The 13,378-nt window shown below is 41.7% G+C and overlaps 1 protein-coding gene across 1 annotated transcript; it reads left to right on the top strand.

The window, feature by feature from the left end:
* Positions 1 to 6,462: 6,462 nt before the first annotated feature.
* Positions 6,463 to 13,064, top strand: LOC140069927 (heat shock protein HSP 90-alpha-like). Its single transcript, XM_072116207.1, has 11 exons — positions 6,463 to 6,678; positions 7,317 to 7,464; positions 8,602 to 8,968; positions 9,099 to 9,232; positions 9,597 to 9,905; positions 10,320 to 10,485; positions 10,605 to 10,795; positions 11,232 to 11,379; positions 11,466 to 11,734; positions 11,851 to 12,184; positions 12,643 to 13,064. Exons 2-11 carry the CDS (start codon positions 7,318 to 7,320, stop codon positions 12,750 to 12,752), a joined length of 2,175 nt encoding a protein of 724 aa, XP_071972308.1. The 5' UTR covers positions 6,463 to 6,678; position 7,317; the 3' UTR covers positions 12,753 to 13,064.
* The last annotated feature ends 314 nt before the right edge of the window (positions 13,065 to 13,378 follow it).

Genomic DNA, 13,378 nt, shown 5'->3' with positions numbered 1-13,378 from the left:
CCTGTAGTCAGGAAATTTGGGGACAGTTAATGTTAGCATAGTCCTTAGGTACTCTAATTGGGTTCCAAGGTGATGCTTATGTTAATCAAGTTGTGCAGACACCGTATGCAGGATCGGACTGGTATAATGGTGTTTGCCGGTGAAAACACTGGTGGGCCCCAAACCTGCTGACTCCTCCCCTATCCACACCGACTTTGCCCTTTTTTGTCGGTCGCGACTTGAACTCTGTGCCCTTCGGACACTGTTGGTTTTCAACACAATAATGATGCAGAGAGCTATGAGCTCTTCACATCATCATTGAGCCTCTCTGCTGCTGTGTACAGCAGGTCGGGGGGTGCAATAGAAGAGGAGCTGCTGGGGAACCTGGAAAAGTGAGGTATGTGCTGTTTGTTTTTTTTTTTTTAACTATGCTATTGAGAGGAGAGGGGGCCACACTAAGAGGGGGGGGGGGCACAAAAAGATGGGGAGATAAGAGGGGCCACATTAAAAAGAGGGAGATGAAGGGCCACCAAAAAAAGGAAAAATGAGAGAGGGCCCAACAAGATAGGGGGGGGCACGATGAGAGGTGAAGTTTAGAGTGGGCCAGAAAAAGAGGGGGAGATGAGAGAGGGAGATACCAGGGGCCCACAATGAGAGGGGGAGATACAAGGATATAACATTAAGAGGAGGGAGGTGAGAGGGGAATAAATGAGAGCGGTGAAAGGAGGTACAGAAGATCAGGGGGGCCCACAACGAGAGGGTGAGATACCAGGGGGCACAGAATAAGAGGGGAGAAATTAAGTGGCTACAGAATGAGAAGGAAATGAAAGTGGGACTATAATAAGAGTTGGAAAAGCAAGGGGGCAGCATTGAGAGGAGGAAGATGAGAAAACCACAAACTAGGGGAACAGAAGATGGGGGGGGGCAGCAATATAGGGGGAGAAAAAGAGTGTGTTAGAAAAAGAGGGGAGATGAAGGGGGATACCAGGAGACCCACAATAAGAGGGGTGATGGGCTATAAAATGAGGGAGAGGTACAAGGAGCAACATTAAAAGAAGGGAGATGAGAGGTGTCAAAGAAGATGAAAGGGGCCCACAATGAGAGCAGGTCAGAAAAAGAGGGAGACATACCAGGGGGCTCACAATAAGAGAGGGGGGGATGAGGGGCTACAAAATGATGGGCAGATAAAAGGGGATCCACAATAAGAGGGGTATATACAAGGGGTCCATAATAGAAGGGGAGAAGAGAAGGGTCACAATAAGAGGGGGAAATAAGAGGGGACCCACAATTTTTCAGTATGGCCTAAAAATGCACCTGTATATGCTTGAGTGTAAGCCGAACTGAGTATAAGCTGAGGTACCTAATTTTAACACAAAAACTAGGAAAACTTATTGACTCGTGTATAAGCCTCGCATAAACCCTGCAAGCAACATGCCTCCATTATATGTCCAGCAGCCCCTGCCACGAGTATATAGCATGCAGCCCCTGCCCCAGTATATGTCCAGCAGCCCCTGCCCCCCAGTATATAGCCTGTAGCCCCTGCCCCCAGTATATAGCCTGTAGCCCCTGCCTACAGAATATAGCCTGTAGCCTCTGCCCCCAGTATACAGTCAGCCCCTGCACCCAGTATATGTCCAGCAGCCCCTGCCCCCCAGTATATAGCCTGTAGCCCCTGCCCCCTAGTATAAAACCTGTAGCCCCTGCCCCCAGTATATAGCCTGTAGCCCCTGCCTACAGAATATAGCCTGTAGCCTCTGCACCCAGTATACAGCCAGCAGCCCCTGCCCCCAGTCTATAGCCTGCAGCCCCTGCTCCCATTATATAACCTGTAGCCCCTGACCCACAGTATATAGCCTGCAGCCCCTGGCCCCTAATAAATAGCCTGCAGCCCCTGCCCCCCCAGTATATAGCCTGCAGTCCCCTGCCCCCAGTATAAAGCCTGCCAGCCCCTGCCCCCAGTATATAGCCTGCAGCCCCTGCCCCCCCAGTATATAGCCTGCTGCCCCTGCCCCCCCCCCAGTATATAGCCTGCAGCCCCTGCCCACCAGTACATAGCCTCTAGCCCCTGCCCCCAGTATATAGCCTGCAGCTCCTGTCCCCTCCAGTGTCTAGCCTGCAGCTCCTGCCCCCCCCCCAGTATATAGCCTGCAGCTCCTGTCCCCTCCAGTGTCTAGCCTGCAGCTCCTGCCCCCCCCCCCAGTATATAGCCTGCAGCCCCTGCCCCCCCCAGTATGTAGCATGCAGCCCTTGCCCCAAGTATATAGTGCGCAGGCCCTGCCCCCAGTATATAATCTGTAGTCCCTTCCAGAGGAATGCCAAGCCAATAAGACAAAAAAAGTAAATTTGGACTCACCTTTTGACGCCCACCTGGCAGGTCCGTTTCTTTCCATTGATGCTCTCGATTTCCCGCACCATGCTGTCGCTTGCATCATGACATCAGCCGCTTGCTGACATTTAATTGTGTGCCGATGGTGGCGCACACACTGTAATTCCAGCAAGCAGCTGACGTCATGATGCAAGCGGCGACACCACGCAGAGACACAAAGCCAGATCATCGATGGAAAGAAGAGGACGTGCATTGGGGCATCGGAAGGTGAGTACACATTTTGTTTTTATTTTTTATAGGCTCGAGTATAAGCCAAGTTAGGCTTTTCAGCACATTTTTTGTGCTCAAAAACTTGCCTCACTACTTATACTAATTTATACAGTACATTTAATATTCGGATATTGGCAGTAGGTTGGCCCCCAAATTTATAGTTGCTGGTCATAAATTGATTTTTGATTGAAAGAGCCTTTATTCACAAGTACACAATAAAACTTACAGATAGTGTGTGCCATGACGCAGAATGGGCTTTGCACAAATCACACAATAAATTAAAATACACTCCTAGCACCTTTCATAACACTTTGGCAGAATAAAGTGCTACTCTAGCATTCTAGCTCAGGCAAACAAAAAACATACATTTTCAGTTAAAGCAACTACCTGCAACAGGGGATACAGATGGGAGGGGTTAAGTTATCACAGGCCCGTAGCTTTATTGAAAAATAACACAAGTCCCATAACTCCCTAAATAAAGTCCATAATCAAATAAAATAAAAAGGTCAAAGTCCACAAGAGAAAGGTGAAGAAGTGTCTTTCATTCCTCTTCTTCTAAGTCTATCCTGCTGTCAAGGGAGGCTTAGTCTCTGAGCTGGCTCAAGACTAGCCGGTGACAGTCCTGGATGGACAAAGTTTCTCTGTGTATGGTGGGGCGCCTCCTGGCGTACCACAAGACGTCTTTAAAGCAATTCATGAGACGCCAGGCATCCTGGATGGCCCCCACTGCGTGGGTACCTTGGAACAACCTTAAAGAGCAACATGGCACGTCATGGTGTTCCTGGGCACAGATAGTAGGAGTTCGTGATCCAGGGCTTTCAACAGGCCCCAAACAAAGGGGCATTCCCACAATAAGTGCAATGATTTGTCCTCAGCAAAGGAACACCGGGGGCATTTAGAAGTCTGTCTGACCCTGCCTCTCCTAGTTTCCCCCCTTGTGGAGTAGACAGTATTGTGGCGCACATCAGTAATAAATGTGACAAAGCACTAACTTGCTCCTTTAGGTGCATTGTCAGACACAATGCAGCCACAACACAAAACTGGCGCAGAAAATTTACAAATACATTTGCAATCAGTTTGCACATTCTTTTTAGGGCAAAGTCTGACGCAAACGCTTTAATAAATGTGGCCCTATATGTAGAACAAATCTATTCATTGTTGTTACTCTCCTTGCAGTTAGCAGATCTGGGTCTGGCTCATAATAACTCATGTAAAAACTGATTTTACAGTTTTATTTGTGATATGACTTTGACCCTAGGACCTTTCTCAACTAGGACCTTTCTCATTTCTATTTCTTTGTGTAACTTTATCATTCCTAGTAATCTTTGTCTTTATATAATAATTTCTGTAGTTGTACTCCGACACTAGCAGCAAGATATCCTCCACATGGCACACTGACAAGGCATTTGCAAGGAAAGCCATCAGTGTTATGTCTATTTATAGAGCTGAACAGTATTACTACAGATATATATATAGAACAGACACACTTAGAACACTTGGCTACTTATAAATGTCTAGAAGCTTCTAAAAAGATCACCAAGGACATTATTAGAGTGCACTTCCAGATTATAAATCTAATGATATAATGTTTAATTACATTTTATTTCTGGTGCTGTATTTCTATAATTGTTTGTCCCATTAAGGACAAACAATTATAGAAAATATTTAAGACATTGAACATACAGTATATACACACACATATATATATTTGATTTTTTAAGTGCCCAATGGTCCACAAATAACATAATGAAAGTTATATAGTTTTTTGCTGTGCTCTTGATGATTTTGATTCGAGAGACATGCATTGCTACAAATGATGGTGATTAAACAGTTCTGGTGCTGTATTTCTTTAAAGGGTCCAGTTCTTGTGCAGTGTTTCTGTACAGAGCCTGGTTCTGGTGCTGTTTTTCTGTACTAAGCTTGATTCTGGTGCTGTATTTCTGTATTGTGCCCTGCTATAGTGCTGTATTTATATACAGAGCCCAGTTCTGGTGCTAAGTTTATTTAAGGAACTAGGTTCTGGTGCTGTATTTATATACTGACCCTGGTTCTGGTGCTGAATTATTGTACAGTGCATTGTTCTAGTGCTGTATTTATTTACTGAGCTGGTACAATTAACAGGTTTTGGACCATTCACTGTAGATTTATGACGGGTGGTCCCTAAAGCACACAGCATAGTTTATTTAAAAATGTGGCATTAGGAGACTGCACAGACAATTGGACAGAAGAATGTAGAGAGGTCCCTTATGCATCCCATAATCATGTGGCGGAACATGTGAATGTAGGGATGCCAGTGCTAAGATGCTGAGGCGGGGTCAGTCTATAATTGGCACAACCCAAATATTGGCAAAAGTAGCCACAACTGTAACTGTGGATGCACAGCAACTACCATTTACAGTGGGAAAGTGAAATGGAAAAGATAAAATAAGAATAAAGTTTTCTAAAGTCTGTTCTGACCTTTGAGGGCACAAAGTAAAAATGTAAGAGTAAAAAGAAAAATGAATAGAAATACATTAAGAATATACCCCAAAAAATGTGTTTGCCCTTCTACTCACTCCAATCTAACATCACCAATGGGACACCCAGTTACCCTAAAACAGACATGTGATATATTATATTTTGTTTAAAAATAAAAAAAAGATCATACCTGTTGTTAACCTAAAAAATAGGTCAGATCTGAAGACTATCTAGACCACTCCAGGACCTTGAAATGGTTCTTATGGAGCCATCCGTGGTTGCCCTGGATGTGTGTTTTAGGTGATTGTCATGCTAGAAGACCCAGCAATGACCTATCTTCACTGCTCTTACTGGGGGAAAAAGTTTGTAGGGCAAAATCTCACATACATGGCCCCATCCCCCCTTTAATTAGGTGCAGTCGTCCTGTCACCTTTGCAGAAAAGCATCCCCAAACCCCTCTATGGGACTTCCACATGCAATCATTTGATTTCTTGTATAACACATTGCAATACTTCTATATTTTAGTATATTGTACATTGACAACCAACCTAAAAGACAACTCATCTGAATGGGGGGGCCTAACAGACTTACCTAAATGGGAGACCCGGCGGTCACAGCAGCTGAAAAGTTACAGGCTGATGACTACTGCTATAAAACAATGACAATGATTCCTAGTCTGATTGCATTGTTTTATCAATGTGTTCATGCTCTGCCCACAATCAGGGTCTGATAAAGGTTTTTATGGGCCCCTGGGTGCAAAATCTGGTGAGGTCCCCGCTGAATGTAGCACATCCTCTTGCTCACTATCCACTACTCGAGTGCCCCTAGGAGTGTGCTATCACTGAAGGTGTGGGGTCTCCTGCTTGTCATGTGACCCTGGGCGTGTGATGTCACTGAAAGTGCGGGGTCTCCTGCTCACTATCTTGTACTTACCGTCTTTAAACTTTTCACATTTTCGCTATAAATTTTCTTTGCATATTTATACGTGAAGAAATAATTATCATAATACAGTACCATCTATCTACAGAAGAAATTTAGAAAGTCATTTACTGTCATGTCATTAGGTTACTGTGTTGCTGAAGTTATCCACATACAAATTGATCAGCGTTGCAGATTATGATACATACAGGATGTCACCAGTTTCAGTGTATTTTTATTGTAGAAGTCTTGCCTTGCAAAGCCAGAAGAAATCTGGAAATGTTTCACAAAAATCGGAGACAAAATGTAGCCTTCTTCTCCTGTATGAATGGATGGAGCACTTTCGGGATAGTGTGACATTCTGCAGCACATGGAAGATAGATTAAGATATAAATAAACCTTCACTATTTTGTGACACAGATGACCTCCCTCCGTAGTGCTGACACCCAACACCATGTGAGTCTGGAAGCTTCTGCTTCTCGTTCCTTCTTCCAGATCTGGGACTCTTCCAGAATGCGGCATCCTCTGGTATAAAGAGCAGACACAGAGCAGAGAGGACACAGTCACACAGACTGATAGAGATACTACACAGCCACATACAGGGCAAGGCGGATCTGATAGAAGAAGAGCCAGCTCACGGCGACTGCACTGACAAAAATAGAAATCGAGTGATTTTATAGATTAAGCTTGGACATCGATCAGGAGGGGCCACGATACATATAGATCAGGTAAGCAGATTCAGAGGTTCTTACCATACTGCGTCACTTGCTATAGGCTGGGTATATGGATGGATTAAGGGTGGATTAAAAGGCTATTTTGTTTCATAAAATAATACTTGATAATAATTTTAATAATATTAATTGAACAATACAATAATTCACTACAATTTATGAATATATTTTCCAATATTTGCTGTCATTGAATAAGATCCGGCTTACAGATATTGGTGTTCCTCATGTGTCTATCATAACATCTGCTTGAGAACCACTTGCCATTACATAAATGCATAGATACATATGGAGCACCACCATGAGCAAGACAGATCATTATCTTCTAGATGTGACCAAAAAAGGTCACAAATAAAGGTGACCAATAAAGGATGCCAACTATTTAGCACAATGCCCTTTTGTGTGACCAGAGCACCCCATTTTTGTTATAGAGGTACAGCAGAACAGGGCATAATGCCTGATATAGCAGTTCATCCTTTTCATTAGATAGGACTGAACTAAACTAAATCTCCTACAGGGTGGGGCAAAGCTCATATTCAGTCTTTATTTGGTTCTACATACTTTAGTAAAAATATCATCGAGTTGTCTTCAGCTTTCGAAGTGGGGTTGATAAAATATATATTTGTGCCCCCTTCCAGGATGCCTGAGGAAGCCAGAATCATGGAAGAGGACGTGGAAACTTTTGCTTTCCAAGCTGAGATCGCTCAGCTAATGTCCCTGATCATTAACACCTTCTATTCCAACAAAGAGATCTTCCTACGTGAACTTATTTCCAACTCATCTGACGTAAGTTCAAACACTGTTGAAATTCATCCGAAGGAGCTAGTAATTCATTGTGATCAGATTCATAGCTTAAAGCTCCTTCTGGAGGGATGCATAGCTATTCATCCCTCCTCAGTAATATGTCCTTTATTAAAGGGGTATTCCAGGAATAAGCATAAGTCATATACAAATGGGTACTCAAAATATAAGCTAATATGTAATGAGTTTTTATTTAAAATGTTGCGCCCCTTAGCAGAAAATACTGTGGACATAGACTTTAATGAAGAATTTAGATGCTACTGGTCCTGTAATCAGTCCGTTGATTCCCTCCGCACGGAGCAGACACAGGACAGAAGATGGGCGCTAGTCACATGTACACATCACATGTCCTGCACCTGCCTGGGCAGGTCATCTGATCACCACTTAGTTCGCCTGTGTTGGTTGGTTGCAGTTCATCCAGTATGACAAGTGTTGTGGTGGAGGGAGGAGGTGTTATTGAGAACTAAAGGATCATGGGACTTGTAGTTTCCAGTGGCGGCCATGTTGGTGATAACTCAGCATACTTTAGAGAGGCCATAAATTTTGTGAATCATAAAATCAAACTATTTAAGTTTCATTTTGTGACTAATGACATTGAGTTTTGTTGTATTCATTTACTTATATCATCATGGTTTTTTTCTGTCAGACGTTCATATTCCCAGAATACCCCTTTAATGAGATGTATACATTAAAGTGCGCCTTCATATGCTTCCAGACATTTTTATATTTTTATATTGACATTGTTAAATTGAACCCAATTGGGGGGATATATCATTGTAGTTATTTGTGTTTTTGTCTTTAAAATGTCTCAAAATTGCGGCTTTTTTAGAGTGAGTCTACCTACTCCTTTTTTCATTTCAGATTTTTTTTTTTGGAATCCAGATGTGATAGTTATTTATAAATTAAGATTTAAAAACTTGAAAACTAAGTCACAGCTCAACTTCAATCCCCCACTGGTGCAAGCTATGACTTGTAGCAAATGTAGCAAATCTACTCAATACCTGAATACCTCATGCGCTGAAATTAAACCACAATTACTGTATCAAACTTGTCCTGGCCACTACTATAAACTGCTATCTGTGATCTATTTTGTCTTCACCATGGTATATTTTGATATTTTAGGCTTTGGATAAAATCCGATATGAGAGTCTCATTGATCCCAGCAAACTGGATTCAAAGAAAGAGCTAAAAATTGATCTGATCCCAAACCAGCTTGAGCGCACTCTAACTATTATTGACACTGGTATTGGTATGACCAAAGCCGATCTCATTAACAACCTGGGCACCATCGCCAAGTCTGGAACCAAGGCTTTTATGGAGGCTCTGCAGGCCGGAGCAGATATTTCCATGATTGGACAGTTTGGTGTTGGTTTCTACTCTGCCTACCTTGTAGCAGACAAGGTGACTGTGATCACCAAGCACAATGATGATGAGCAGTATACCTGGGAGTCTTCAGCTGGAGGATCCTTCACTGTTCGAGTAGACAACAGTAAGTATCGTTATCATACAAGCACAATGTGACAACCAAAAATTCAGGCAATTGCCCTATCCTGCTAAATTAATATTCATTGATCAATGGCCACAGACTCTGATATAAATAACCTATGGCTTGTTTCTAGGTGAGCCCCTGGGACGTGGAACAAAGGTTATTTTACACTTGAAGGAAGATCAGGCTGAGTACTTGGAGGAAAGGAGGATTAAGGAGGTTGTGAAGAAACATTCTCAGTTTATTGGCTACCCCATTACCTTGTATGTAAGTATACATAATAGTACTGTCTCTTCTATTGGATGACTGAAGAGTACTGCCTACCTATCCCCTTCTATGTCACACGAATCTTGAGCATGGGGGCCCCTCACCCCTGTTCAGTGGCCAGGCAAAATGGAGAGTTGGCCATGCATGCACAGCTATTCACTATTTATATCTACAGGAACACCAATAATAGAATAGTCTATTTTCTGTGGATATATCATAAATGCTCCAAAAGCAAAGATGTTTTACAGTTGAAATGTTGCTGGTGCAACCTTACCCTAGTCTTTTTAGAATATTTTACTGAAGAGCTGAATTTGTTGAGATTATGGATTTGTACAAAAATTCCACTTGTTTTTTTACCATACAGGTGGAGAAGCAGCGGGAAAAAGAAATCTGTGAGGAAGAGGTTGAAGCGCAAATCACAGAAATCAAGGAAGATGAGAACAAAGATGATAAGCCCAAAATTGAAGATGTAGGATCTGATGAAGAAGAAGATGACACAAAAGGTGGGAAAAGGAAGAAAATAAAAAAGATCAAGGAAAAATACATTGACCAAGAAGAACTGAATAAAACCAAACCCATCTGGACCCGGAACCCTGACGATATTACCAATGATGAATATGGAGAGTTCTACAAAAGTCTTACTAATGACTGGGAGGACCATTTGGCAGTCAAAGTAAGCATACACATTCTATCTGACATCCTTTCAGTAATATATTTTCCTGCCTTCAGTATTCTGTATTATAATGCTTGTATTGTAAAACATAGGGGCATCATTGTGGTGGTTATAGTATAGATTATATTTTCGTTGTAGAATTGTGCATAGGATAAGTATTTTTCAAAGATATATTCTTGTAGATAGGAGGCATTATTATATCAGTTATGCCACTAGCTATAGTGTACCATGTTATAATCCTTATATTCTTTTCAGTACAATGAAAAGTCCTTAACTAGAACTGCTTCCCATTTCCATCCATTTTTGGAGAAAGATCCTCCTCAGGCAATATGAGCATAAAACCAGTGCTCCACCTTGAGATTTACCGGGATTGTTCTGCAACATTTCGTCTTATTCCCCTGTTTCTGTTTGCAGCATTTCTCTGTGGAAGGACAGCTTGAGTTTAGAGCCCTCCTCTTTGTCCCGCGAAGGGCATCTTTTGATTTGTTTGAGAACAAGAGGAAGAAGAACAACATCAAACTGTACGTGCGTAGAGTCTTCATCATGGACAACTGTGAGGAGCTGATCCCAGAGTTCTTGAGTGAGTTGTTGTATACATACTATGGTACCTTCCCAAGCTCATTTACATTGATACAATCATTTTTTATTTTTGTCTTGGAAGAACTTGTGGTCTAATCACCTGATTATTTTTTATTACAGATTTCATGAAGGGAGTGGTGGACTCAGAGGACCTGCCTCTCAATATCTCCCGTGAAATGCTACAGCAGAGCAAAATCCTCAAAGTCATCCGCAAAAACCTGGTGAAGAAGTGTCTGGAATTATTTGCAGAGCTGGCTGAGGACAAAGAAAACTACAAGAAATTCTATGAGCAGTTCTCCAAGAATATTAAGGTAAGAGAAGTTGGATGTATCGCTATATGCATTTAATCTAGTGTAGGATAAAGGGGTACTGGTCCTCCTTAGGGAGCATACAATGAAGTCATGAAGATGTAAAGAGTCCTATAGGCAGTGGCGTAACTAGAAGTTGATGGGCCCCAGTGCAAAGTCTGTGCCAGGCCCCCGACTATAATGTATGGTTTATAGTACTAGTCTTCTCATATTGGAAAGTGACACCTTATGGGCCCTCTAATCCTCTTGGGCCCTGGTGTGACCACAACCTCTGTACCCCCTCAAGTTACGCCCCTGCCTATAGGCCAAGCAATAGTTATTTTAGGATTGCAAATACGTTCATTGCCAATAGGAACATACAAACCATGGTTGGCTCTTACTTTGGAAATAGAAAAGACATTTCTGTTGAGTTATGAATTTACCATTTTTAACTTTACAGCTTGGAATACATGAAGATACTCAGAACCGTAAGAAGCTTGCTGAGCTTTTACGATATCATTCATCCGTTTCTGGAGATGAGATGATCTCTTTAGCTGAATATGTATCACGTATGAAGGAAAATCAGAAACATATCTACTACATTACAGGTATGAGCAGATCTTTCAAGTTCTATTATGAGACCATTAAGCAGTCTCTCACATCTTCTGTAGTACTGATCACTTTATCTTTTCAGGAGAGACCAGGGATCAGGTGGCTCATTCAGCCTTCGTAGAGAGGCTCCGCAAACAAGGCCTAGAGGTGATCTACATGACAGAGCCCATTGATGAGTACTGTGTTCAACAGCTCAAAGAGTTTGATGGAAAGACTTTGGTCTCAGTGACTAAGGAAGGGTTGGAGCTTCCAGAGGATGAGGAAGAGAAGAAAAAGCAGGAAGAAATTAAAACTAAATTTGAAAATCTCTGCAAGATAATAAAAGACATTCTAGACAAGAAAGTGGAAAAGGTAAGCTTTCAATAGGTTGTCTACGCACAGGAAGCTTTCATTGGTTCATTTAGCATTTCTCTGTCTAAGTCCTAATTGATTTGATATGTTAAGCTGTATCTTATTATAATGTGCAGGTGGTCGTCTCAAACAGACTGGTTGACTCCCCGTGCTGCATTGTAACCAGCACCTATGGGTGGTCTGCTAACATGGAGCGTATCATGAAGGCTCAGGCTCTTCGGGACAATTCTACAATGGGCTACATGACAGCAAAGAAGCACCTAGAAGTCAACTGTGAACATCCCATCATAGAAACTCTGAGGCAAAAAGCAGAGGCAGACAAGAATGATAAGTCTGTTAAGGATCTGGTTACTTTACTCTATGAAACTGCCCTCCTGTCTTCTGGCTTCACCTTGGAAGACCCACAGACACATGCCAACCGCATCTACAGGATGATCAAGCTTGGTTTAGGTAAGTTCCTATTTATTGGGGCACCAATCTATTGGAACCTTGGCTGAAGGTCAGATGTTGTAGAACACTTTTACATTCAAGCTGGCATTAGACAAGATGGGATCAGACACTTCTCTTAACTTCCATGATCAGCTCAAGTAAACCAACAATGACTTACCTCAAGTAGTGGAAATGTTTGATGACGTCTTAATCTATGATAATTACCTGCTTGGGCAGGGATTGAACAAATTTGGTGCACATCAACTATATCCATAGTTTGTTTCAAAAGGATTCAAAACCCTAAATTTTATTTGAATAACAGGCATCCTACTAGTATTAATTTAATCAGGTTTAGTCAGTATATAATCATCAGTGTCATGAGAAACACTGACCCCACCCTATATCTATGTATGCTGAATACACTATGACCTATACAGCGATTAGACACTTGAGTCTCATGTTCTTACTTTTATACACAGGTATAGAGGAAGAGGATGTCACTCAGGAGGAGATCTCAAGTCCAGTGCTAGAAGAGATGCCTCCACTAGAGGGAGATGATGACACATCCAGGATGGAAGAAGTAGACTAAACGTAATCAAAGTGTGTTAAAATATTGAGCCCTAAAGTCTTATGTACAGATGTGAATATTATTTTTATAGCATCATACACAGAGAAGATGGTAATGCTGATAAAAATACGTATTTATATTTTTCCCTTCGTGTGATATGATACACAGGGAGATATAATATTTTTTTTATAATTGCTCATTACTTCTGAGCTCACTAATTTACTTGAAATTCGCAAGTTGTTTTTTTGTATAAACTAGCATGTTATATAAAAATATTTGAAAGTTTTGGCAATATGTAAATTATTTTGATAATAAAAATCTTTAAGCTTCAAATTTGTCAGTTGTGGCATTACTTAAATGACACCTGTCATCAGGTCTCTGCCACTATTTCTGTCACTACCTGTTGGAGCAGCTCACAAGGATCCATCCCAGCCTTTATCTAGGCAATTCATACAGTGATCTTTATAAAATCATCTTTTCTTTAATATGTTAATTAGATTGGTCACATGGTCAGAGGCAGTGATGTCACTTCTGTTCCCCCTCCCCTCTCCTCCCCCTGCTCATGTCTTTGTGTAATGTGAAGTAAAGCATTGCTGGTGTCTGTGCTTTATATGGTGAAATGCTGCATCCTTCTAATATACAGAGAC

This window comes from Engystomops pustulosus, chromosome 7 (genome assembly GCF_040894005.1).
Source record: "Engystomops pustulosus chromosome 7, aEngPut4.maternal, whole genome shotgun sequence".
Classification (NCBI taxonomy): domain Eukaryota; kingdom Metazoa; phylum Chordata; class Amphibia; order Anura; family Leptodactylidae; genus Engystomops; species Engystomops pustulosus.
This window is presented reverse-complemented; position numbering and strand designations above follow the sequence as displayed.